This window comes from Papio anubis, chromosome 17 (genome assembly GCF_008728515.1).
Source record: "Papio anubis isolate 15944 chromosome 17, Panubis1.0, whole genome shotgun sequence".
Taxonomy (NCBI): Eukaryota; Metazoa; Chordata; class Mammalia; order Primates; family Cercopithecidae; genus Papio; species Papio anubis.
This window is the reverse complement of record NC_044992.1, coordinates 9,501,536-9,528,443: the sequence shown is the minus strand read 5'-3', so window position 1 is coordinate 9,528,443 and position 26,908 is coordinate 9,501,536. Positions and strand designations below refer to the sequence as shown.

General features: G+C 48.6%; 1 protein-coding gene and 1 long non-coding RNA gene across 8 annotated transcripts in view; both read left to right on the top strand.

The window, feature by feature from the left end:
- The window catches only part of GAS7 (growth arrest specific 7), a 284,928-nt gene that overhangs the window by 194,217 nt on the left and 63,803 nt on the right, over positions 1-26,908 (top strand). For all 7 annotated transcript variants that reach the window (XM_003912340.5, XM_003912339.5, XM_031657376.1 and 4 more), the window contains exon 3: positions 19,140-19,220. In XM_003912340.5, the coding sequence (XP_003912389.1) occupies positions 19,140-19,220 (81 nt within the window). The remainder of the gene's footprint in view (positions 1-19,139; positions 19,221-26,908) is intronic.
- On the top strand, positions 23,306-25,607 carry LOC110741579. The gene is made up of 2 exons (XR_002517973.2): positions 23,306-24,187; positions 24,860-25,607. It is a non-coding gene; the product is annotated as an uncharacterized LOC110741579 (long non-coding RNA).

Below are 26,908 nucleotides of genomic sequence, written 5' to 3'. Positions count from 1 at the left end.
ATCACCCCCAGCCAGCCCCAGCCTTCTGCTTCGTGTTACGGGTTGAGTTGTGTCCTACAAAAGGTGTCCAAGTTCTAACTCGCCAGTGCCTGTGAATGTGATCTTATTTGGAAATAAGATCTTTGAAATGATCAAGTTAAGATGTGGTCCTCCAGTGTGGTGATTCTTCAAGGATCTAAAACTAGAAATACCATTTGACCCAGCCATCCCATTACTGGGTATATATCCAAAGGATTATAAATCATGCTGCTATAAAGACACGTGCACACATATGTTTATTGTGGCACGTTCACAATAGCAAAGACTTGGAACCAACCCAAATGCGCATCAATGATAGACTGGATTAAGAAAATGTGGCACATATACACCATGGAATACTATGCAGCCATAAAAAAGGATGAGTTCATGTCCTTTATGGGGACATGGATGAAGCTGGAAACCATTATTCTTGAGCAAACTATCGCAAGGACAGAACCAAACACCGTGCGACAGTTCTCACTACAGGTGGGAACGAAATCGGAATGAGATCACTTGGGCACAGGAGGGAACATCACACAACTCCGGGCCTGTCATGGGGTGGGGGAGGGGGGAGGGATAGCATTGGAGATATACCTAATGTAAATGACGGTGCTAATGTGGGTATAGCACACCATCGCCGGCACATGTATACATATGTAACAAACCTGCACGTTGTGCACATGTACCCTAGAACTTAAAGTATAATTAAAAAACAAACAAAAAAGTATTCTTCCTGGAGCATAGTGGACCCATATTTGATATGGTGGGGTCCTCATCACAAGGGGGAAATGTGGACTCAGAGACGGACACGCATAGAGGGAAGACGCTGCAAAGGCACAGGGAGAAAGCCATCTACAAGCCAAGGAATGCCCAAGGCCACCACAAGCTAGGAGAGAGGCCTGGGACAGATTCTCAGAAGGAGTCAACCCTGCCAGTATCTTGATTTCAGACTTCTGGCCTCCAGAATTGTCACAAGACGTTTCTGTTCTTTAAGCCGCCCAGTAATGTGGTATTTCGTTACAGCCCCCTGGAAACTGACACGCTTCCCCCGCCCCGCACTGTGGTATCTTTGAGCACTGATACCTGAGCAGTGGAATCGTGTCCTGTAGGATGCTGTAAACAGGTTGCCATCCGTCCCCTACGTTTCAATACCCGGGATGAGGTTCAGGTGGCACGAGCAACAGAAAGGGTGGCTTGTTTTCCCATAGCCTTGCCAGGCCATCGGTGAATGTGGAGTACAGGCTCTTGCTTAAAAGAGCTGTCTTGGCACCAGTTCCAAGAAAGATGGATGTTTTTAAAATGTGATTTTGTTTTTTGGTACAAGCTGCAGAAAAGAGGGACTTAAAAAGCAATTCATTTCCAAATACTTGTGATCCTTCTCCTGGCTGCTCTGAACCATACCAGAGAGGACTTGGCTGAAGGTCTTACCTGCAGCTCTGCTGTTTCCTGGTATGTTAAGCTCTTCCTTGCATTTCCAGGATCCCGACATTGCAGTTCCCCCATCTCTAAAAGAGAGAGTTGGGCTAGTTTTTAAAACCTTTCAGGCTCTGTATTTCCCCCGGGAGACAACCCTGATGGCTGCTCCAGAGGAGGGCTCAGCTTCTGCCTCTACTTCCTTTTTTTCCCTGATTCCTGCTGGCTGGGTGCCTCCCCGCAGTGAGACGCCACCTCGTCAAGTTGCAGGGAAGGTGCTTGTTCACGGTGCTTCTTTCCAAGGCATGGCATTAGGGAGGGTTTTATTTCCTCTTTTTACTTTTCTGTGTTTTCCAATGTTTCTTCCCTGGACCTGTATTACTTTTATAAGTAGGATAAAAATAATTTCTCTGAAATAGAGGAGAGGGCTGGAGCTTAGCGCTAAGGCTTTCTTTTACTTCCCATTCCCCAGCATAACCCTCGTGCTCCTCTGTTTCTCTTGATCTTTCTCAGATTTCTGTTTCCATTCATGTCCCTTGCCTCTCTTTTGCTTGAATCTTCTAGCTGTATTTTGGGGTGTTGCTAAGCTAAACAAGTGCTCTTATGTTCTGGCCATCAGGGGTTTGTTCCAGGGCCAGGCTGTGTGAACCTGAACCTGAGCCTGAAAAGGCCCAGGGCTTTTTTTGTTTGTTTTTATGTGATACAAGGAACACCCAATAATACCCAGCCCATGTGCTCTCTGCCACTGGAGAAGGAGTGTGCCAGGCTGGAAGGCAAGGAGATGGTGATTCCTTGTCTCAGACCAAGACTTCACTTGCTTTTTGCTCCCAGTATATACAAATGATACGTGCTGATTGGTGAGATGGGTGCCACTGCAGAAAGGTACGGAGAGGACAGAGCAGAGGCAAAGCCTTGGGAAGTGGAAGAACAGAAAGGGCCGGGGCACACGGTGATTAGGTGATTTTTGAATGCCGCAGTGCCACCCAGCTGGCTCCACTCTTTCATATGAAGAGTAGATTCTTATTACAAGGTATGCAAATGCAGAACTTTCTTCACTAGCAGAATTTAGAGATAGAGATGAAAATCTCAAGTAACTTTTATGATGACCTGAGTGTCTGGGGACCTGGCTGATTTCACGACTCTCAGTGAATCTGCCCTGTTGCGTTCACTCTTTTCCTAGATCTCTCTGACCAACCTGATGTCATTTCTGTAGTGTTTTTTTGTTTTGTTTTGTTTTGTTTTGTTTTTTTGAGACGGAATCTCGCTCTGTCGCCCAGGCTGGAGTGCAGTGGTGTGATCTCGGCTCACTGCAAGCTCCGCCTCCCAGGTTCACGCCATTCTCCTGCCTCAACCTCCTGAGTAGCTGGGACTACAGGTGCCCACCACCACGCCTGGCTAATTTTTTGTATTTTTAGCAGAGACAGGGTTTCATCGTGTTAGCCAGGATGGTCTTGATCTCCTGACCTCGTGATCCACCCATCTCGGCCTCCCAAAGTGCTGGGATTACAGGTGTGAGGCACCGTGCCCGGCCTGTAGTTTTCATCATTACCACCCGTTTGGAGGAAATGGCGCAGGCAGAGGGTGCTTTCAAAAGTAATTGGTGGGTTGTTTTGATTCTTGTGCCTTTCTTTTAAAGGGTCCTACCTCCAACACCTGGATAAAGGTAGCAGCTGGTGCAGAGAAAACCCTGCCCTTCTTGGTCGCCTTCTAGACCAGCGCTTCTCAAAGTGTGGTCCCCAGACCAGCAGCATCAGGGTCACCTGGGAACTTGTTAGATATGCAGTTTTTCAGGCCCTACCCCAGACCTACTAAATCAGAAACTCTAGGGGTGAGACTCAGAAATTTGCATTTTAATGCTCCCTCCAGGGAACTGTGATGCTCATATCACACAGCATCACAGGACTGGCTTGAAACTGACCATCTCAGTATGAAACAGACCAAGTCCTCATCAATGGCTAACAGCTGCAATCTGTTTTAACCAGTCCTCCAAGTGATTCTGATGGGCTCTGACTTTTGAGATGCGCTCCTTTCAGGCTGCCCCTGTTCCTAGCATCTTACCATTCCCCTGCACAGATGAGGTTTTCAGTCCTCTTTGCGGAGAGGTTTTTAAACCTCCTGCAATTTCCCAAGGAATCTTATTTCCTTATTTCCTTCAACTATAAAATGCTGCCTAGTTCTGCTTCATTTTCTGTGGTCTTTTCTATCCTGAATGCCCTTTTTGATGTTTGAGAATAGCTTTTTTTTTTTGCCCAGAATTTCTATACATGTTTTACAGTGCTGGTTCATGATAAGGACTTTTTCTGTGTGCCTGAAGGAGCCATGGGGCTAAATGGCCATCCTCTTCCTTGAGAATCCAGCAAGTTTACAAGTAGCTTTATGGCTGCACCTGAGAGATTATTGCTGATTTCTATTTCCCAAAATAGCCTTAGCTCTTTCTGACTATTTCCCCCAAGTCCTGTGAAAAGCAATACTCAGCGATTTTGAGCATAATTTTTTTTTTTTTTTTTTAAGATAAAGTCTTACCCTGTCACTCGGGGTGGAGTGCAGTGGTGTGATCTCGGCTCACTGCAACCTCCGCCTCCCGAGTTTAGGTAATTCTCCTGCCTCAGCCTCCCAAGTAACTGGGTTTACAGGCATATACCACCACGCCCAGCTAATTTTTTTATTTTTAGTAGAGACGGGGTTTCACCATGTTGGCCAGGCTGGTCTCGAACTCCTGACCTCAAGTGTTCCACCTGCCTCGGCCTCCCTAAGTGCTGGGATCACAGGCATGAGCCACCGTACCTGGCCTTGAGCATAATTTATACACATAAAGTCACACCTTTTACTGGAAAGTCTTCTATATATGGATTAGCAGTGCAAGCAATTGAATTTAATAAAGGCTGAGTTTCTCAGAAGACAACAACAAAAAGTTGATGCATAAGTGGAAAAATGCCATTTTATGGGAGAAGTTTCCGAGCAGTTGTGTGATATGATTTTTCATGGAGAGATTATAGAAGCACTGCTTGAAGCCTGTTAAAAAGCCACAGTTCAACATGGTCCCGAAGAATATTCCAGATGTCAGCCTAATGGCCTCTGGGCCGGTGTTGGCCATTTACAGGGCAGTGTGCTCTGATGCATGTCCTTGGGCAGGGACCGTCTTGTTACAGGACTAGAAACCCACTCATACTAACTTATGAAAAAAGGGCATTTATTAGAGGGATATGGGGGCATCTCACAGAAATGCAGGTGTAAGGATGGGAAAATTAGGTGCCAAGATTGATTGTCCTAACTGTGGGACCTTGTGATGTCTTATGCTGCTACTTTTTCTTTTTCCTTTTCTTTTCTTTTTCTTTTTCTTTTCTGTCTTTCTCTTTTTTTCTTTCTGTCTTTTCCTCTTTTATAAAATAGAGACGGGGTCTCACTATATTGCCCAGGCTGGTCTGGAGCTCCTGGACTCAAGACATCTACGTTGGCCTCCTGAAGTGCTAGGATCATGGGCGGGAGCCACAGTGCTGGCCGATGCCTCATTTTTCTCTGAGTTCTCTTCGTGCATCTTTCTCTCCGCAGTCTTGCCTTTTCTTCTTCAGCAGCCATTTAGCAGAAGTGGCCACTTATGGTGGAAGGGGACCACCCCAAGTCCTGTTCCATACAACTCTTGGCAGGTCCAGTAGCAACAGCCAAGTAGTCACACCCATAGCATGTGGATCCAAACTAGGATTTGGGCAGTTTCTTAGAGAAGAGTCTTGAACATGTGTAGCTGGATACTGTGAAATATATATTTGGTCTTCTGTCCAGCTCCCTGGCATAAACCCTTGGAATCTCCAGAATCTTAAGACTGTCTCTTGTTTGCTAATGAGACGATGGGTGTCTGGGAGCCCCTAGGCAGCTTCAGGATGGGAGTTGGTCACAGGAAAGACCAAGGCATGATTAGAAGGTTGGAACTTCAGCCCCTACCCTACAAACCTCTGGGGAGAGGAAAGAGGCTGATTGTCAATGCCCAATGATGGCATCAATCATGTCTATATACTGAAGCCTCCGTAAGAACCTAGAAAAACAAGAGTGTAGAGAGCTTCTGGTTAACTGAGCACATGGAGCCTGGGGAGTGGTACCTGGAGAGGGCATGGAAGCCCCGTGCCCCTTCCCCCATCCCTGGCCCTATGCATCTCTTCCATCTGCCTCTTCATCTGTATCCTTTGTTGTAGCCTGTGTAATAAGTGGGTAAAGGTTAGTAAAGTGTTTCCCTGAGTTCAGTGAGCTGCTTTTGCAAAGGAATCGAACCCGTGGAGGGAGTTGTAGAATCCCTGATTTATAGCCTATCTATCAGGCTTGTAGGTGACAACCTGCTGCTTGTGATTGGTGTCTGAAGCAGGGAGTAGCCTTGTGGGATTGAGGCTTCAGCCTGTGGGATCTGACGCTGTCTCCAGGTAGACAGGATCAGAATCAAATTAAATTATAGGATATTGTGCTGGTGTCTGCTGGATACTTGCTGGCTAGTATGACGGGGGAAACCCCCACTTACCTGATGTCAGAAGTGTTGAGTGGTGTTGGGTCGAGAGTAGGAGAAACAGTTCAGTTTTTCCTTTGTTATCAGATGTAGCAAATGATTGTAATTTGTTATGTTTTATTATTCTGATTGTGATTTTTAAAACTCCACTTAATAGGCCGGGCGCAGTGGCTCAAGCCTGTAATCCCAGCACTTTGGGAGGCCGAGACGGGCGGATCACGAGGTCAGGAGATCGAGACCATCCTGGCTAACATGGTGAAACCCCGTCTCTACTAAAAAAATACAAAAAACTAGTTGGGCGTGGTGGCGGGCGCCTGTAGTCCCAGCTACTCGGGAGGCTGAGGCAGGAGAATGGCGTAAACCCGGGAGGCGGAGCTTGCAGTGAGCTGAGATCCAGCCACTGCACTCCAGCCTGGGCGACAGAGCGAGACTCCGTCTCAAAAAAATAAAAAATAAATAAAACTCCACTTAATAGATAAATACGCCAACCTTTTCCTTTTGTGATTTCTGCCGTTTGAGGCCGCACTTTAAAAGGTCTTTACCAATAAAAGATGGTAATATTTTCTTCTAGCAGTCTTATGGACTATTCCCCCCCACTTTAAAATATTAAACCATATGGAATTTAATTTCTGAAAATGAATGAGAAAGGGACCTACCTCAGTATTTTTCAAATAGTTCGCCCATTGTTCAAACAGCATTGACTGATTCAGCCTTTCACCATTGCCTTGAGAAGTACCTCCTTACCATATGCTAAACTAGTCTGGCCGGATCTGTTTCTGGTCTTTTCCCCTTGGTCTTTCTCTCTATTCCTACACCAAGTTTTATCGATCATGAAAATTTCTTATAGATTCAAGTAGGATATACTATAAAAAATAGAGCCTTCTGGCCTGGCGCGGTGGCTCATGCCTGTAATCCCGGCACTTTGGGAGGCCGAGGTGGGCGGATCACCTGAGATCAGGAGTTCGAGACCAGCCTGGCCAATATGCAGAAACGCTGTCTCTAATAAAAATATTAAAATGAGCCGGGTGTGGTGGTGCATGCCTGTAATCCCATCTACTCGGGAGGCTGAGGCAGGAGAATCGCTTGAACCCGGGAGGTAGAGGTTGCAGTGAGCCAAGATCATGCCACTGTACTTCAGCCTGGGAGAAAGAGTGAGACTCTGTCTCAAAAAAAAAAAAAAAAAATTTATACACACACACACACACACGGTCTTCTTACTTTGGTTTCATTTTTCAGAGTGAACCAGCATCAAATGCTTCATGTGTATTCTTTCGGCACATTTGCCTTGCATACACAAGCACAGACATTTTATTTGCACCCTTTTTTTAAAGTGAGAACCTTTTATACACGTAGTGTGTTTTGGAGCCTTTCACTCCAACAGTCATGTACTTCAGGAGCTCCGCAGAACGCCACCCTGTCAATACATCATTGTCCCCTGTTGGCGAACATTTAGGTTACTTCCCAAGAGTCTTTTCCCTCTAATGAAAAGTGCTCCACAGAATACCTTCATACTTACATTATTGCACACCTAAAACTGTCGTTAGGTCAAAAGACACGTGCATTTGGGCTTTTGACGGCTGTCTCCAAATTGCCTTTCACAGAGAGGCATTCCCACCTGTTTCTGCAGACTCTGGTTAAATAGGGGTTATCAGTCACAAAGGAGCTTCTTTATCCCATGGGTGGAAACATAGTGTCTTACAGTCTTAGCTTGTATTTCTCCAATTTTGAATGAGAACGAGCATCTTTTTTTTTGGTTATTGATCATTTGCAATACAGGTGTCTGTAAATCACCTGTATGTGCTCTTTGCTCTTTTCAAACTGGGCTGCTGACTGATCGGTAGTTCGTACCGCGTGAAGGGAATAGAGGCTTTATCTGTCTCCCTGGCCGCCTTCTTGGTCTGTCCCTCTGTCTCTTTATCTTTGTTTTAATCTACATGCATATACATGTGTATCTTGAAAAATCAGCTATTAGCCGTGTTACTGAACGTAATTCTAATAGTTGCTTTGAGCTGCGTCTTCATTCATTCATCAAACAATTGCTGTTTGTCCTTGGTACCCGGGAGACAGGTCCACATTTGTTCAATACAGTCACAACATCTGAATACATCTGGTAGGAGGGATAGGTATGAAAGCAGGGGATGTAGCTGAGGCGGAACGAGATTATTCTTCCAGCCATCCTGTTAGCTCCCTAGGGCAGAGACGATGCTGTGAGCCCCCCTGCTGCTCCCCAGTGCTCAGAAAGTCTGAATGAATTGACAAGGAGCATAGCACTGCACTGTTAGGTCACCTGGACTCTTCTGGTGCCGTGCCACAGTGAGAATAGCTGGCTGCCTCAGCTCTGCTGTCCCTGTCAGCTCCAAACACCTGGGAGCAGGATTGCTTAAAACTTGTCTTTCCTGTCCTGTAACTCAGGACTTGGCCCTCAGGGGCTTAAGATAAGACTTTGGGAAGGAGGCCAGGCCCTGCTAGAGGCACCTCCCCCACTCTTGCTGCCTGTGCCCACACATTGGAACCTTTTCCCTGGAACCTTTTCCCTCCGGGCGTCCCTCACTGCAGTACTCACTGCTTTTGTGCCTTCTCCTTTCTCCTCATCTTCACCTATTCTAGAAAGACTGAGGACTCAGTCATGCTCATGGACTTGTGGCAATCTCTTTTAATTCATATAGCACCCCTGGGAACTCAAGTAGCAAAGACCCATGTCAAAGCCACGGCTCTTAGAAGGTTGGGGTAGCATCTGGGGAGTTCCTTAAATTACTCTACATTGCTACCATGTATCTTGCCTGATCCTAAGTCTAACCCACCCCCTGGGGCTGTTGTCTGGGTCCAGGTGCCTCCTGATCCTTGGCTGGGTTCCATGACTCTCCTACTATGGAGTATACTAGTTAGTTTTCCCCGCATGTGGTTAGTCACTGAGATCGCTTGGTAAAAATGATGATTTGAGTTCCTCCCAAGCTACTCAACCAGAAGCTCCAGGAGTGAGGTCTGGGCATCGGTATTTCTAACAAGTGGCCCCAGTAGTTCTGGTGAGTAACTGGATTGGGAAATGAGACCAGAGCTTTGCCAAACACCTGTGCTTAGGTTCTGGATCTGGAACATCCAGGCTTTGGATTTGATAAAGTTTCTTCTCAGTTTCTCAACCATAAGATGGGAATCATATGTATGAGCTGGCGGTAAGTTACCAGCACCTGTTGTCTCGGTGACAAGACACATTTCTCCAACATTGCAGTCAACCTTCCTTGCCCTTCAACCCAAGTTTGGGTCAGTGATCTTCTTTTATTTATTTATTTATTTATTTTTATTTTTTTGTTTGAGGCGGAGTCTTGCTCTGTCACCCAGGCTGGAGTGCAGTGGCCGGATCTCAGCTCACTGCAAGCTCTGCCTCCCGGGTTTACGCCATTCTCCTGCCTCAGCCTCCCGTGTAGCTGGGACCACAGGCACCCGCCACCTCGCCCAGCTAGGTTTTTTTGTATTTTTTAGTAGAGACGGGGTTTCACTGTGTTAACCAGGATGGTCTTGATCTCCTGACCTCATGATCCGCCCGTCTCGGCCTCCCAAAGTGCTGGGATTACAGGCTTGAGCCACCGCGCCCGGCCGGTGATCTTCTTTTAAATGCTCATGGATTCCCAGTGTGTTTGCACGGGTCTACACCCTGTAAGGAGGCTGGTAGATCAGGGACCCTAATGGGAATTGAGAGACAGGCTTGGACAGCTCCAGGCAGCACCCCCTACTCCCTGTGACCCTTCGAATTCCTTGGTGATTCCTGGATTCCTGGCCCTGCTCTTTCACAGGCCCTCTGTGCAGGCTGGAGCCAGACCAGAGCTTGGTTCTGGCAAATGTCAAAGGGCCCCACTGATGGGACCTCGGCTTCATTCCGTCAGTAACACAGTTTCTGTATCATCTGTGAAATGGGCACAGGAGCCCCTGCTCCCCACTGAGATTGTAGGGTTGCCCTAAGAATTTTGTAAGCAGCTGTGAGTGGGAAGTTGGGGACCACTCATAGTGATGTCTCCCTGGTTAAAACTAAGGGATAGCCCGACACCAGAGCAATGCTAAAGAAGGCATTCTAGCCCCCTCTTTACCCCTAGCACCCCTCTTTTGGGACATGTGCTCCTTGTAGGCATCAAAAGGAGGGGTGAGGCAGGGAGCCAGCTTCTGGGGTAGAAGTTGGGAAGTAAAGAAGAGGAAGGAAGGAATGGAGGTGGTTTTGGTTTTTTGTTTTGTCTTATTGTTGTTCTTCAGTGTCTGTGTCAGAAACTGTGCTGAGAGCTGTATGTACCTCACTGAGTCCTGTACTCAACACTAGGAAGCTGGGACCCCGGTACTGCTATCGCCCACTTTACAACAGGGAAACCGAGGCTGAATAACACGGTCATTGTTAAAAAGAATAGATCTGGGGTTTTTGAACACCTCTCTGTGAGATGCCAGCGTCAGAGCTCTTAATAAGGGATTCTCAGACCTGAGAGTATACCAGAATCACCCAGAGGGCACCCAGCAGGTTCCAGCTAATGCCGATGCTGCTGGTCCGGGGACCATACTTTGAGAACTACTGCCCTGGATGATCCAGTCTGGCCCCTGTTACCTCTGACCTCATCTTCTTCTATTTCCCCCTCCCCCCAATTCCTCTTCAGCCACACTAGCCTCCTTGCTGCTCTCTGTGATGAAAGACGTGCTTCCGCCTCAGAACATTTTTATTTTATGTTCCCTTCATTTGGGATTCTCTTCCCTCAAATATGTGTGTGTCTTGCTCCTTCCCTCTGTGATAGGAGCCTTCCAAGATGGCCCCCAACACACTCACCTCCTGATACACCCTTGTGTCATCCCTTCCCACCCTCCCTCCTGGGTGGTCCATGAGACTGATAGATTCTGACAGTCATGATGGAGTGTCACTTTTGAGACTAGGTTATACGAGACATTGTGCCCTTTGCCTTGCTTCCCCTTGGCTCGCTCACTCTGGGCAAAGTCAGCAGCCATATTGTGCAGAGCACCCTGGCAAGGAACTTTGGTTCCTGCCAGCATCCTTAGGGCGAGCTTTCTTACAAGTAGCTCTTCCAGCCCCAGTCAAGCCTTCAAGTGAGGCAGTGCCCACTGATGCCCTGATCCCAACCTCATGGGGGAACCTGAGGCAGAATTGCCCAGCTAAGCCACTAAAGCAATATGAAATAATGAACATTTGATGTTTCCAACTGTTAAATTGGGGGTAATTTGTGATGTAGCAATAGATACATAGTACATTTTTCTCAGATCTTTATTCTGTGTTCCTTTTTTGATGAGACCTTCCCTGGCCATTCTTAAATTACAGCTTCTTTCTAATAACACTTTCTATCCCCTTCCCTGATTTATTCTCCTTAATGTGTACCAACAGCTAACCTGATACATTTTGCTTATTTATTGTCTCCTGGCACAACTCCCTCTCCCAGTCCCATTAGAAAATGTTTAAGTTTTCCCTTACGGAAAATGTTATACACATACACATTTTATACACATGTGCATGTGTCTAAAATTAATTTAAGATTGAATGGCATAATGACCACTAGAATTTAAGCTGAGGGAGGAAGAGTTTAACCAATTATATTTCCTGCAATATAACCCCGTGTCTAGCGCAGTGCTTGACACAGAATAGGCCCTCAAATAAGTGTTGAATGAATAATAATAATATTCATATTGAGGATGGTTCTCAAAAGGTGGTTTATAGATTAAAATACATTGTTTTGCTGCAACTCCCAGAGTCCCAGCCTAGAGCTCAGACATGGTGAGTGTGGCCAGAAAATGGGGGTCTTTGTTGTCAGACCAAGTTCCAGAGATGCCACTTCTCACTGAGGCCTCAGTTCCTTCCATTAAAAGTGGAAATGGGCTGGTCACGGTGGCTCACGCCTGTAATCCCAGCACTTTGGGAGGCCGAGACTGGCAGATCACGAGGTCAGGAGATCGAGACCATCCTGGCTAACACGGTGAAACCCCATCTCTACTAAAAATACAAAATTTAGCCGGGCATAGTGGTGGGCGCCTGTAGTCCCAGCTCTTCAGGAGGCTGAGGCAGGAGAATGGCGTGAACCCAGGAGCCAGAGCTTGCAGTGAGCTGAGATCACGCCACTGCACTCCAGGCTGGGCGACAGAGCAAGACTCCGTCTGAAAAAAAGAGGAAATGACAGCACCTATCTCATAGGTGTTTCGTGACCACTGAAGGAGATGCCAGATGTGGAGGGGCTTGGCGTGACTAGGCGTAAATGGTTCTTCAGAGATTAATCGTTTCTTTCCTGTAGAGAAACTGTGGTTGTGATTTAAATATCATTTACTTTTTTTTTTCTTTTTTTGAGATGGAGTCTTGCTCTGTCGCCCAGGCTGGAGTGCAATGATGCGATCTCTGCTCACCACAACCTCTGTCTCCTGGCTTCAAGCAATTCTCCTGCCTTAGCCATTTACTTTTAAGAGGGGATTTCAGATGTCTTGTAGCAATGACTGTACTAGAAGGCATTGAAAAGCCAGAGATGGAGGAAACTCTGGTGCAGGGGAGGGGACCAGGTCTCTGTGAACTGCTGCTGTTGTATTGGCCAAGGGAGATAAGCAGGGGCCTCCAGGAGAATGTGAGCTGATTGCAAATTCTACATCTGCCTGGGCCAAGGCACTGGGGCTCGCTTGGAGGACAGCGCAACATGGCCTGGGGGCAAGCCAGCTTCTGGGTAGGAAGGGACAAGGGCTGAGAAACGGAGTGGCAGGGCTGCCATATGTCTAGAAAAACCCAGCCATAGCCCAGGCAGACCCTCCTTGTGAGGACTACAAGGCAAGGAGAGAAGCCATGGGTAGGGAGACCACCAAACCAGGGCAAGGAAGAAAGAAAAGGTGGTGGGAGGGAGGAGGAGATAGAGCAAGTAGCACAGAAAGGTGAGTATAAAGAGAGGCAAAGAGTAAAAGACTGCAGGAATCTCAGATCAAAAGTCAAGACCCCAAAGCCCATTTCCTTCTGCTCTGGTATCTGTGGTTATTTTACCTGATAACCACAGGGGGCAGCAGAGAGCCAGCACAAGCCAAGAAAAGTGGATGAGCCCCAGCAGGAGGCCACTGGGGGCCAGAGGCTTGCAGATGGACCCGTGGCCAATCACCATAACCAGTGACTTAGGTCCAGGGGCTCCTTGTGGCTTTGCCACTGGAGCCCAATATTCCTCATGCAGGCAGGATGCAGCCTTGACAAGGGGAAATGAAGCCCGGAAGTGACTATTTAAAATTAATAACTTCTGCCTAGCTCGCTGTTTTTAAATTTTATTATTACTGTTTTAAAGAAGGAGCCTTTGTGCTCTGAAACTGAGATTTACATAATCTTCAACCTTTCAACTAGACTCTAACTTTACAAGTCATTCATTCACTCACTCATTCATTCATTTATTCATTTATAGAGATGGGGTCTTGCTGTGTTGTCCAGACTGGACTTGAACTCCTAGATCCTCTTACATCAGCCTCCCAAGTAGCTGGGACTACAGGCGTGTGCCACTGTGCCCAGCTGTCTGTATAGGTTTTATTCGATGTGGGGTAGACACTGTCATTTGCTGATGAGAAGATGAACATATTTGTCTCTTAACATTGATGCTAAAATAGTACCTCCCTTAGACTGGTTTCTTCCATGGCCAGTTCATTTGCATATGTTTGGCTCTGTGGGTCTCAGCGGAAGAGATCTGAATGGAGTCCTAGTTATCACTAGGAAAAAATGTGTTTTGTGTGAATTGGGTGGGGTGGGAAGAGGCTCCCCAGAGTACATCTCACTTCTTCCACTCTGACCACACTGTTCCTCCTAGAGCCTTGGGGGCCTGTGTGGCCATGGCTCTGTTAGTAGAGTCCGAGCAGCCATCCGGGGTGACCTAAGACCGCAGGGATGGACGTCCAGAGAATGCAAAAGGGCCTCAATCCAGCATCTCTTGAGACCTGGAGCTGTCGCTTCAGTCTTACCGTGACTTGGTCAAGGAGGCTGGTATGTTGCAAGCAGATGAGGGAGTCCTGTGTTGGAAAAGACCTGGACACGACTTTCTCCCTGTGGGTGGCATGGTCATCTGGGGTGACTTGTCCTGCTGCTGGTGATGTCACCCAGCCAGAGCCCCAGTGGCTCTCTCCAGATGTCTGCGTGGTCTGGCCTGGCTCGGCTCAGCTCCATCCCTGCCGCAGGCTCACAGTGTCTTTGGGTTTTGGATTGGTCAGATCTCACCAAGACAAGGAAATGGACTGGACTGAATCCTTCAGGCAGCTGCATCGTCCCTGATGGGGCCTATTTGGAGGTTAGAGTGGAGGGATAGGATACTTACGGAGACTTCAACTTATGGAGGGTCTGGGAGTGACCAGGCCAGTGAGGGCAGGGAAAGGGGGCCTCCCATTGGGTCCCCACATGGACAGCAGCATTCAGACTGCAGGCCAGCATCCACCTAGGGTTTCAGAGCCTCCTCCTGCAGCCCCCAGAGCTCCTGGCTGCCATCCTGGCTGCCACTGCTGCTGGTAATTCGCTTCACAGGAGGGCTCAAGGATGTGGGGCGGGGAGAGGAACAGGGACCAGCAGCTTCTCTGCTAAATAGTCCAGATCTTATTTTGGGTCCACAGTGGTTGGTGGTGGCTCGCAGGTAATAGGCAAACAGCGATGGATGAATGGGTGCAAGGATGGAAAGAGTCGTCAGTGCATGAATTGTGAACCTCCGCTCCAACCAGAAGATAAAAGGCAGTGTCTGTGCATCAGCTGGTGGGACTTCCTTTTAAAATAAGGTCAATGGTGTCAGCCACCGAAGGGGTGGTGGCAGCGGCACAAAGGGAAAGTTTTCGGGGACCTTTTTCCTGCTGTGTATTCCTGGAGAGCTGAAGAGCACATCAGGTCGGAATCTCTCTTGTGCTGTCCCAACGTCCATCTTTCTGTTGGCCCATCTGTCCTTGCATCCTTCAGACCAGGTGCCGTATTTGAGAGGGCGAACCGGCCATGGCTTCAACCCTCAAGGAGATAAGGTGTTAAGGTTAGGATCTGAGCTGTCTGAGGGATGGACAAAGTGCTGATTGCCTACAAAAAAGCTGGATGGAATGTGTGAGTTGGGGGGCTTAGGTCAGGTTCTCAAAAAGACTTGAGGTGGATTTATTTGCAGGAGTTTCAGTAGGGTGTGTGCTCCTGGGAGCAACCCCTGGGGAAGGAAGGAAGCAGCATTGCAATGCGGCCACCAAGGAGGCCTCGGCCCCTCCATGGGGAGCTCTGAGCTAGGAGGGGCTTTCAGAATTGTTTGATCTGAAACAAGGGGATTGGTGGGCCTTTGATCCCCTCTCATGCCAGTCATAAGATGTGCACCCTGCACCCCTAACCTAGGCATAGCCTTGGGCGTGGCAGCTCTCTTTGGCTAAGGGCAGTGCCCTGAGAGGGACTCAGTTATGAGCCCCTGCAGCCGGAGAGATTTGGGTGGTACACTACAGCACCCACTCTAGAGAATCTGGGGAAGAACTCTTTGCAGGGAAGAAGAGCAATCTTGGTAGGCTGCATGGTGGAGGAGACATTTTAGTTGAGACTTGATGAGTGAACAAGGTTGTGATATCCAGGGATGGGGAGCAGGAGGCAGTGAGCGTGAGTGAATACGGGAAAGGCGTATTCAGAGATTGGCGAGGCAAGTTAACTGGGCCTGAAGTGAAGCCAGTGGGATGTCAGTCTGGATGCAGTCGGGGTTGGGACCCTGGAGCACTTTGCCAGGAGGGCAGTGGACTTCGGAATTGATTCTGTATGCCGTGTTGGAAAGGAGCCAGCCAGGGATTTTCGCTGTTGAGTGACCTCTGGTGAAAGCTGGGCTGTAGGGTGACTGGTCCACTAGCTGTGAGTGGATGGATTTCAAGAGGCAGGCAGACTCGCTGTGGAGTGACATGGAGAGGAGGAGAGGAACGTGATGGAGGGGCATCTCCAGACCCTGGGAACCAATTAGATATGAGGGATGGGACATAGGGTGGAGCTGGTGATGGTGAGTGAGCCCTGTCCCTGGGTGTCCAGGGGCTGCCAGGGAACCCAGGAGGAGAGGGTGGAGAGGGGAACCCAGTCTTGACTCTGTGGATGTGAAGGCAACGGTGCGGCCTCTAGGCAGGCCTGATGCAATGGGCAGGAGAGAAGAGAAGCCTCCCTAGGAGGGAGCCTGAGGCTGGATGGTGCCTCTGCCTCCTGAGGATGCCCGCCTCTCCTGGGGATGCCCGCCTCTCCTGGGGATGCCCGCCTCTCCTGGGGATGCCTGCCTGTCCTGGGGATGCCCGCCTCTCCTGGGGATGCCCACTTCGCTGCTTTTGCTCATCTAAGCTCCACCAGGCTTATCTCTGTTTTATTTAATGCTGGGATAGCACATACCATGTGCCCAATGTGATCCTAAGTGCTTTGCACAGGTGAACCCAATTAATGCTCTTTCCCACCCTGCTTAGGTACCATTTTCATCCCCATTTTATAGTTGAGGAAAACAAAATACAGAGTTCAGGTGATTCCAGAGGTCACCCAGCTTATGAATGGCTGATGACGTGGGCCCTAAGCAGGGCAGTGGTCTTTGAAGTAAGTTCTCGAAGGCTTCCTGCTCTTGCCAGCCATTGCATCCCTGGGGGAAGCTCCTAAGCCCTCTGGCAGCCTCTCTCCCTGTCACTCCTCATAAAAGACCCTACTACTCTCTTGTTTATGTTCACACCCTCTCTGCTTTCCAGATCACCCTCAGTTCTGTTTTCTCTCCCTTGAGACACGAAGGGACCGTATTACCCCCTGTTATGCCTGCCCCTGGAGCCCAGGTTCACGAAACCCAAACCATGAGCCTTAAGACCACCCATCACAGCTAGAAAGCGGGAATATTGGGGCCTAAGAGACCAAGTAGCTGAACCTCTTTGTTTTGGATGAAGCATCAGAGGACCAGAGGGATGGTGTGATCTGCCTAGGGCTGCACGGTCGTGTAGGAGCGAAGTTGAGTCAAGAACCCAGTTTTGTTTTTATTGTTTGAAACAATTGAATTTTCAGTAATAGGATTTTTAACTAATGTTATAGCCTCATGTCAGACTAACTTTAAAAATGACTTAGCGCTAGAGGAATGTATGTGGGCCTTTGGTATTAATACAGTATCTCCCTTGGGTGGATACCTTATTGAAATCATTTTACATAGGAGGAAACTGAGGCATGGAGAGTAAGTAGCTTGGCCAAGGATAGTGGTGGTGAGAGGCAGAACTGGATTCAAACCCAGGCAATCTGGCTCTAGAATCACCGCACTAAACAGAGCCTAACCACTTTGCTATACCGCCCCCTTTAATGATTTTGGAAAGATTTTTAAATTTATTTTTATTTTTACTTTATTTATTTATTATTGGGATGGAGTCTGTCTCTGTCGCCCAGGCTGGAGTGCAGTGGTGCAGTCTCAGCTCCCTGCAACCTCTACCTCCTGGGACCAAGCGATTCTCGTGCCCCAGCCTCCTGAGTAGCTGGGATTACAGGCACGTGCATCACGCCCAGCTAATTTTTCTATTTTTAGTAGAGATGAGGTTTCACCGTGTTGGCCAGGCTGGTCTCGAACTCCTGACCTCAAGTGATCCGCCCGCCTTGGCCTTCCAAAGTGCCGAGATTACGGGCATGAGCCGCTGCAGCCAGTCTATTTTTATTTTTTGAGACAGGATCATGCTCTGTCACCCAGGCTGGAGTGTAATGGTACAATCATGGCTTATTGCAGCCTCGACTTCCCGGGCTCCAGTAATCCTCCCAGCTCAGCCTCCCAAGTAGCTGGGACCACAGGCACGTGCTACCACACCTGGCTAATTTCTGTATTTTTGGTAGAGATAGGGTTTCACCATGTTGCCCAGGCTGGTCTCAAATTCCTGAGCTTAAGCAATTCACCCACCTCAGCCTCCCAAAGTATTGAGATTATGGGCGTGAGCCACTGTGCCTGGACAGATTTTGGAAAGATATTCACAAAAATTGATACGTGAAAAGAATCTACAGTTTGGTTTTGTCTTATTTTAAAGAGGAACATATGCTTAGAAAACCAGTCAACATACGTATACCAAAATGTTGATGGTGATGACCTCTGAATGGTGGGATGATGGGTGATATTTATTTTTGTGTGTTTTCTTGCATTATCAAATGTATATAGTGAGAAAGTATTATTTTTATCACTAGATAACTTCATAAGAAGTTTCTGTGCACGGCAGTGAAATGGGTAAAATGTTGTTTGGGGGACAATACTGTAGTTGCAGTATTAGTTCTCTCTCTCTCTTTCTCTTTCTTTCTCTCTTTCTCTCTCCCTCCTCCTCCTCCTCCTCCTCCCTCTTCCTTCTTCCTCCTCCTCCTTCCTCCTCCTTCCCCTGTCTCTCTCTCTCTCTCTCTCTCTCATCTCACTCTGTCTCCCAGGCTGGAGTGCAGTGGCACAATCTCAGCTCACTGCAACCTCTGCCTCCCAGGTTCAAAGATTCTCCTGCCTCAGCCTCCCAAGTAGCTGGGACCACAGGCACGCACCACCACGCCTGGCTAATTTTTGTATTTTTAGTGGAGACAGGATTTCACCATGTTGGCCAGGCTGATCTCGAACTCCTGACCTCAAGTGATCTGCCCACCTAAGGCCTCCCACAGTGCTGGGATTACAGCTGGGAGCCTCCGTGCCCGGCCAGTTTTCTTTCTGATCAGAGCCTGTAGCAGGGCATTGGAAGAGGGAGAGGTGACCAGGCAAATTCAGCAGTTACAGCTCAAATGAGACGTAGAACTCCGAAATCAGGAAGAAACTTGGAAGTCACCCCAGGTGGCAGAGGGCCCCTGTCTCTTTACAGACTCTTAAGCCAGTGCTCTTTCGTCTGTGCTTTGGAGTTTCAGGTAACAGTGGACATTCAGGGAGAAATACCTAGTTAGCAACTTCAGGGTTCCAGGAGAAGAGTCTAGAGCCTCAAGACAGAGTGGGAGTGGATGAAGAGGCAGGTTGGGGCAGAGGATGTTTTAGAGGATCTTGACCTCTTAACAGGAAGTCCAGCTCCTTCTGGCCCCAGCCTCATCGAGAAGGAACCCCAGCAAAAAGAAGCTCTGGTCATGGGATGGTGGTGGGTGGCAAGGAGCAGGAAGGGAGATGGATGGATATGGGAGCAGAAAGCAGGGTCCTGTCTGGCCAGGACTGGGCAGGAGGGCAATTGACTGTCTCTATTTTCTCCAGCTCTGACCATCTCCTTCTGTTCTGTGAAACTCGGGTTCTGCCCTGTGACATTCTCAAAGTGATTTTCTTTGTTCTTCTTTCACCAGAGACCACCTGGGAACGTCCCAGCAGTTCTCCTGGGATTCCAGCCAGCCCTGGCTCTCACAGGAGCTCTCTGCCTCCAACAGGTAATGTCCAATATCTGCTTTGGGGCAAGTGGGAGGGCCCTGACACCACCTTCAGTGGAGAGGCTGAGATTATGGGTCCTGGGTCTTAAACCTGGCTGATGTAGCAAACCCAGGGAGGGGTCGGGCCTGGGGGGGTGGTCCATAAGGCCTGCTGCCAAGCAGGTTGGAGTCTCCCTGGCAGTGCCAGCGGCAGCTCTGGTGGCCTCCTGCACACTCCTCATCAGGCGCTTAGCAGGAGGAGATGGCTGGGGAAGGTGAGGTATCAGAGTTCTTTCCTGTCTGTCAGGGGCAGGAAGACCTGAAGTGTGGACAGAACTGCTCTATGTGGCTCTTGTGGACATCACAGAGTACAAGCTAAAAGGAGGCAGACATTTACAAGGCAGCTTTCAAATAAAACACCTGAAACAGTGTGAGGGAGACCTTGTGAGGGTGTGAGTTCCCCATCTGCAAAGGTAATCAAGCAGAGACAGTCAAGATGGACATTCTTTTTTGTTTGTTTGTTTTTATTTTGAGATAGAGTCTCATTCTGTCACCCAGGCTGGAGTGCAGTGGTGCAGTCTCAGCTCACTGCAACCTCTCCCTCCTGTGTTCAAGCGATTCTTGTTTCTCAGCCTCCCGAGTAGCTGGGATTACAGGTGCGCACCGTCATGCCCGGCTAATTTGTGTATTTTTAGTAGAGAAGGGGTTTCGCCATGTTGACCAGGCTGGTCTTGAGCTCCTGGCCTCAAGTGATCCACCCGTTTTGGCCTCTCAAAGTGCTGGGATTAAAGGTGTGAGCCACAGCGCCTGGCTGAAATGGACATTCCTATAATAGGTGGAAGGTTTGTCCAGGGGGCTCTTGGGAGACACCTAGGTCTGAGATTCTGGAAGGCAGGTTATGGGACCCATCAGCAGGGAGAACAATATCTGTTTTCATGTGGCTTTTGAAAATGTCACCTCCTCCAAGAAGCCTTCCCTGACCACTCAATTTAGAGCTCTCACGCAGTCACTTTAGATCACAGCCGCCTGCTGTTTTAACACCCCCAGCATCCTGTTCCTAGTTGATCTTCACTCTCCCGTGCTAGACTGTAAGCTCCCTGAGGGCAGGGACTTGTCTGTTTCTTTTGTGGTATCTTCAGTCCCCAGAGCCTGGCTTCCACGTTGAGCTAATTTACCTGTGTCTCCACCATCCTATGGTGTGTGAAGCACACTTGTTGGTTTTCGACTTCAGGAGTCAATCTGGCAGCAGAGCATGAAAATCAAGGGTGTGGTTGGGGCTGGGAATTTAATCTTTAATGCCTTGAGCGTGACAGTCTCAGCTTCTGTGGAAGGGAGGTGAGGGCCTGCGTAAAGTTCTCAGAAGAAAAAGTAATCCCTGGTCTGAATAGTTTACCTGAAGCAGCACAGGGAACCACAGTTAGGACCAGAGGTAATCACAGGACTCTGGAATACTGGATCGGAAGAGGGAGGCGGGACGCAATGTGAGTGGCCAGATCCTCACCTTTCAGAGCAGGGAGTCTTTGGATATTGTCTGCCATTGAGACCTGAAGACGTGAAAGAGCACATTCAAAGCGTATTGCTTAGGCATATGACAGCTGCCAGCAGAAGAGCTCAAAACTGGAAATGATGGGAAAATATTACCTCTAGAAAATCAGCCGAGGTGTGGGAGAGGTGATATGAACATGGGTGTTTTCTATCAAAAATTATTTTAGGCTTTCAAAAGCATTTTCTTTATATTTACATTATTACTTAAATTTTTAAAATAAGAAAGGAACCCCCTTGTGGGGGAGGGACATGGGGCAGCTGTGACTGCCCCATGGCCCTCCCATGTCTCCTAGGGAGACAGTGAGTGCTGCCGTCTCAGACCAAGTCCCCAGAAATGAGCCTGCTCGTGCTGTAGCTACCGTGTGACAGCAGGCAGTTCTGAGCCCACTGGCTTCTCTTTCACTGTTTTTTTTTTTTCTGAGACAGAGTCTCGCTCTGTCGCCCAGGCTAGAGTACAGTGGCGTGATCTCGGCTCACTGCAAGCTCCGCCTCCCGGGTTCGCGCCATTCTCCTGCCTCAGCCTCTCAAATAGCTGGGACTACAGGCACCCGCCACCGCGCCCGGCTAATTTTTTTTTGTATTTTTAGTAGAGACGGGGTTTCACCATGTTAGCCAGGATGGTCTCGATCTCCTGACCTCGTGATCCGCCCGCCTCGGCCTCCCAAAGTGCAGAGATTACAGGCGTGAGCCACCGCGCCCGACCTCTTTCACTGTTGTTCTTGTGTGTGTGTGTGTGTGTGTGTGTGTGTGTGTTTAACAATCAAAATGCCAGTGAATGACACAAGGTGCGTCCTCTTTCTTGGCTGGCTCCAGGCCAGCCAGACACCAAAAGGAAACCCAGCTGTTTTTTCCAGCCAGAGTGGTCCGGGAAGGAGGACCGGACAGGGAGGCCGGCAGAGGGAGGCTTGGACGTGTAGAGATGGCGGGTGTGACTCACAGCCTGCCCCGTTGGTGGGTTGGTCGAGATTTGCCCTTCGAGTGATGGGATCACTTCTCCAAAGCCTGCTCTCCTGGCACCCCTCCACAGGGAGCATCTTGTCCTCTCTGCTGCTGATGGGGGCTGTCCTGCAGAAGGGGGACTCACAGGAGCCGCCTCTGGTCCCTGGCTTAGAGGCCTGGGTTTAACAGGCTCCGATCTTTACCCTACAAGCGTATCAAGAGCCTGTCTCCATCCAGCGCTGCACTGTGTGCTGGGCCCCTAAAGGGGGCTGAGAAAGGTGGGGAGATGGATGGAGAAGGTCAGATATAGAGACGAGAATGGGCAGCATGGCCAAGGCTAGACCGAGTGTGTTGACAACGTTCCCCCTCTGCCCCACCCCCAGGGTGCTGAGGTAGTATCTCCTAAGGTGGAATCCTTGGGATCCCAGATCTATCCGTGCTCCATGAAGGAGGATGAAGACGGACAGGCACATGAGCATTCTGAAGACTGCAGGAAGGCCTGAAATGAAGAAACCTATTTAACTCAAGTGCTTTTAGTGCTTTGTTTGCAACATACCACATATGTCTTAAGCCTTCCTCCCTCTATTGGGTGATTTTGCCTACCAGGGGACGTTCGGCAATGTCTGGAGATATTTTTGACTGTAGCACTGCGGGGAGGTGCTACAGGCGTTTAGTGGGTAGAGGCCAGGGATGCTGCTGAACATCCCACGATGCACAGGAAAGTCTTCACTACAACGAATCACCCAGCCCTAAATGTTTACTAGTGCCGAGGTGGAGAAGCTCTGTTGTAGAGTGACCCAGAGCATCAGTTCAGCACTGCTCAAGGGTTCCCGGACCACGGCCCATTGAAGCAAGCAGCAGTAGCTCCCTACATCAAAGAATCCTGTGTCATTGATTCTAAGACATATGTTTTCCCCTGACATATTAATATCTTGGAAGTCAGATGCATCTTACAATCAATAGTATATACTAGTTTATTAGAGACATGGTCTTGCTCTGTTACTCAGGCTGGAATACAGTATCATGGTCATAGCTCACTGCAGCCTCCTCCTCCAGGGCTCCAGCAGTCCTCCTGTTTCAGCCTCCCAAGTAGCTGGAACTACAGGCATGTGCCACCACACCCAGCTAATTTTCTTATTTTAGTATTTTTTTTTTTTATAGAGACAGTGTTTTGCCATATTGCTCAGACTGGTTTTGAACTCCTGGGCTCAAATGATCCTCCCAAAATTACCCAGATTACAGACATGAGCCACTGCTGGCCTCAATCACTGGCATCCTAGATTTGTAAAATTACAATTTGTTAAACTGGGGCCTTGAGCATGTTTCTCCTTGCCAGGCCTCATTTGCCCCATTCATAAACTTGAGGGCCTGGAGGGAGATCAAATGAGGCCCCACCCATCCATGCATGCTTTTGGATTCTTTTGTTTGTTTGAGGTAGGGTCTTGCTCTGTTGCCCAGGCTGGAGTGCAGTGGTGTGATCTTGGCTCACTGCAGTCTTGACCTCCTGGGCTCAAGTGATCATCCTACCTCAGCCTCCCGATTAGCTGGGACTATAGGCACGTGCCACCTTGCCCAGCTAATTTTTAAAGGATTTTTCATAGAGACAAGGTCTCACTATATTGCCCAGGCTGGTTTCAAACTCCCAGACTCAAGTGATACTCCAGCCTCAGCCTCCGAAAGTGCTGGGGTTACAGGCATGAGCCACCATACCCAGCTGGCTTTACTTTTGTGTTGTAGTTTTGTAAACTTCTAGAGAGAGTTTGAAGGGCCACCCACAGACAGAGCTGGTTCATTCTTATTCGTGCAGGTTTGTTGGATGCTGCTAAGCACAGGCAGCCAGGTTGCCAGCTGGGAAGAAAGTTCTAGAAACATGCCCAGAGTCCTCCCCCAAAGCCGCCCTCCCCCAACCTCCATATAAACTAGACTCCAGTCTTTGAATGTTGGGTACTACTTAGGATCAGCCCTGGTCTGGGGACTTTGCTTGCATTCCATCCTTTAATATCACCAGAGTTATGGGAGCTGTGTTTATTCAGTAGTTTTGCTAGAGGCGTTTAATGCCAGGCTTTCTGGGTGAGACCCGCCTGAGTAAGAAGTAAAGTTTAAACCAAAATAGAACACTTAAGACGTCATTCAGTAACTGCTGCAAATATTAAAAATCCTCTTTGGGCTGGGCTTAACGTGCAGTGTGGAAATACTGATTTGTAGAGAGGAATAGTGACAGGCAAAGGGAAAGAAAATGAGTGAAAAGGGAGATGCTGGGAGTGTTCATGTATGAGTCACTGGGTAGAATGAAGACAGTACAGGGCAGTGTTGTCCAATAGAACCCTCTGTGACAGTATGAGCATTCTTTCTCTACACCTTCCAATATGGTAGCCACTAGCCACGTGTGGCTATTGAGTGCTTGAAATGTGGTTGGTATGCGCAAGGAGCTGAATTTTTCATGTACTTTAATAACTTTTTAAAATTTGGGGAACGGTTTTTAAAGCTATAAAGCTATAAAGACAGTAAGTTCCCTTGCCTTCTTGACTTAGTTCCCCCGGTTGACATCTTACATAACCACAGTACATCTGTCAAAACCGTGAAATTGACATCGTGCGTTACAAGTAACTGAATGTTAGACTTTATTAAGATGTCATGAGTTCTCCCATTCATATCCTTTTTCTGTTCTCGGATCCAGTCCTGGAAATCATATTGCATTTAGATTTTATTTAAATTTGATTTGTTTACATTCAAATAGGCACCTGTGGCTTTTGTGTCAACAGTGCACATGTGGAAAGTGAATTCCTTTCTGAGCGTCTGGGCCTGGGATGGGCATTGAACTTACATGTTTTTCTTAAGGATAAAAGAAATCTATTATTTACTGAGGTTGTCCTGGCGGGCGGTTGCGGGAGTGTTTCAGGAAACATGGGTTCAGGATCTGGCTTTGCTCAGCCTTGGGGCGTCAGCCCACTGAGAGATCATCCTTAGGCCTCCAGTAGCCTCAGGGAACCCAGATTAAAGGGGAGAGAACAAGTGCCTTTGCAGAGGCTGAAGGGCAAGGAGGACCTTCCTTTGAGCCTGAGGAACTGGCCAGGGGTATGGTTAGGGAGACAGCTGTGCTTCCTCTGAGCAGGGGCTCTCTGGGGAGGGGGCTCTGGAACCGAGAGCCTCACCCTTGCCCACACCTTCTTCTCCAGATCGGGAAGCCTGGACCAGCTCTCCTCTCCCCTGCAGGAGCAAAGGAAGACCCTCGCTTCTTGCAGAATTAGCCAGTCTCAGGTTCAAAGCAGCTTCCCCAGCGCTCTGACTCAGACCTCACCACCGACTCCAGGAAAGGCCGCAACACCCTCTGTTGGCAGAAGTGCATGTTCCCCTAGAACCAGTGTCCTTGCTGGCTGAGGTTCCTGGGACATTACAAAGGCCTGTTTAACCTCTGATGTCCTGGAAAGCAACCATAGAACTGTTCACAACCGTGTGGGACAATCTTTTATCAGTTCTGTCTTTGGGAACGCAGTTGACATTTTAGACAACCAGGAGAGACAGTGAGGACCAGGTGGCCAGAGAGAAATTTCTAGGACAGAAAGGTATTTATATAAAACTGCTCCCCTAAATGGACAGGGGCAGACAGTGGATCCTCCTGAGAAGGTGAGCGTGGTGACCAAGGAAACTGCGAGGCCTTCCAGGGCGTGGTGGGAGGAAGGAGGCTGTAATTGTGCCCTGTCCTCATCAGACTGGATGAGCACAGAACTGCCCCACTTCAAACCTTGCATTCTATGGCCATGGCTATGTGTCCCAAAGTGGATTTCACGGTAGCCCTGCTGTATTTCCCTAAATGGGTTCTGTGTCTGTGTGCGTGGAGGCATGTTGCATGCTGTTGCCTTGTTTGAGATTTCAAGCGCATGTCAGCATATTCTGCAAGGCCTACTGTAAATAAACTCAATCGGAATAATGGGGTGTTTGTCCTAAATTCTTTGGACTGTAACACTGACCCACTACCATCACCGCATAACACTTACAATACACATCCTGGCAGAATTGCTGTCCTGTTTAACACACCTGGGGAAATATTAGGCTTCACCATGTTTAATATGTGATAGATGGGGAAAGAGGACGGGTGGAAGGAAGGAAAAGGGAGGGGGTGAGAAAGAAGGAGGAAAGGAGGACTGGTGGAAGGAGGGGAGGAAGGAAAAAGGGAAGGAGGAGGGGAAGGGAGGGAGGGAAGAAGAGAGGGGAAGAGAAAAAGAGGGAAGCGAGGATTTCAACAATCAGGGCTTCAGCACTCCCAGGTTCCTTAACTTTGTTTTTTTTGTGTGTTTTGGAGACAGAGTTTCACACTTGTTGTCCAGGCTAGAGTGCAATGCCACCATCTCGGCTCACTGCAACCTCCGCCTCCCAGATTCAAGCAATTCTCCTGCCTCAGCCTCCCAAGTAGCTGGGATTACAGGCATGCACCACCACCCCTGGCTAATTTTTGTATTTTAGTAGAGATGGGGTTTCACCATGTTGGTCAGGCTGGTCTCGAACTCCTGACCTCAAGTGAGCCGCCCTCCTCAGCCTCCCGAAGTGCTGGGATTACAGGCATGAGCGACCGCGCCCGGCCACCAGGTTCCTTACCTTGATGAATGAAATTACTATATTTATTCCAGAGACAGGAGAAATTAGGCCAGACCTACAGGAGGTTTAATAAGAGAGTGTTCATGGCTGATTTTCTTACGTTCTTTCGGGTTCCTGGGGGAACAGGAACTTGGAGAGTAGGGCTCTGACTTTTTCCATCAGGGATCGATACTGACATACGGAAGCCGAGCTGCGGGCGGGGGTGAGCCCTGGGTGGCGAAGCTGCTGGCGCTTCTTTGTTGCTTGGTCTTTCTTGATAACATTTCATATTCTCCTTTCTTCTCTGTGTCTGTTTACTTCTCCCTACCCAGACCTCCCTCTCTTCTTTTCTACCCAAATATCTGTCCCCTCCTCTCATTAGACACCTCCTAAGCCCTCTCAAGTTGCTTAACTGCCCATAAGGCACATGAAGTGTGTGGGTGCCTGTGTGTACTATTTGTAGTTGAAGCTGCTAAGGTTACTAACTAGATAGAGCTTTTAGTTCCCTTTTTAAAAATCCTAAAAACAGCTGAATGTGACATTTGCCTTTTTTTTTTTTTTTTCCTTGTATCTCCAGACTGAATTATGTTCCCTTTATGAGCGATCCTTGACCAGTTTCATTTTTCCTCCCCGGGAGGCTGGAGGCCCCGCAG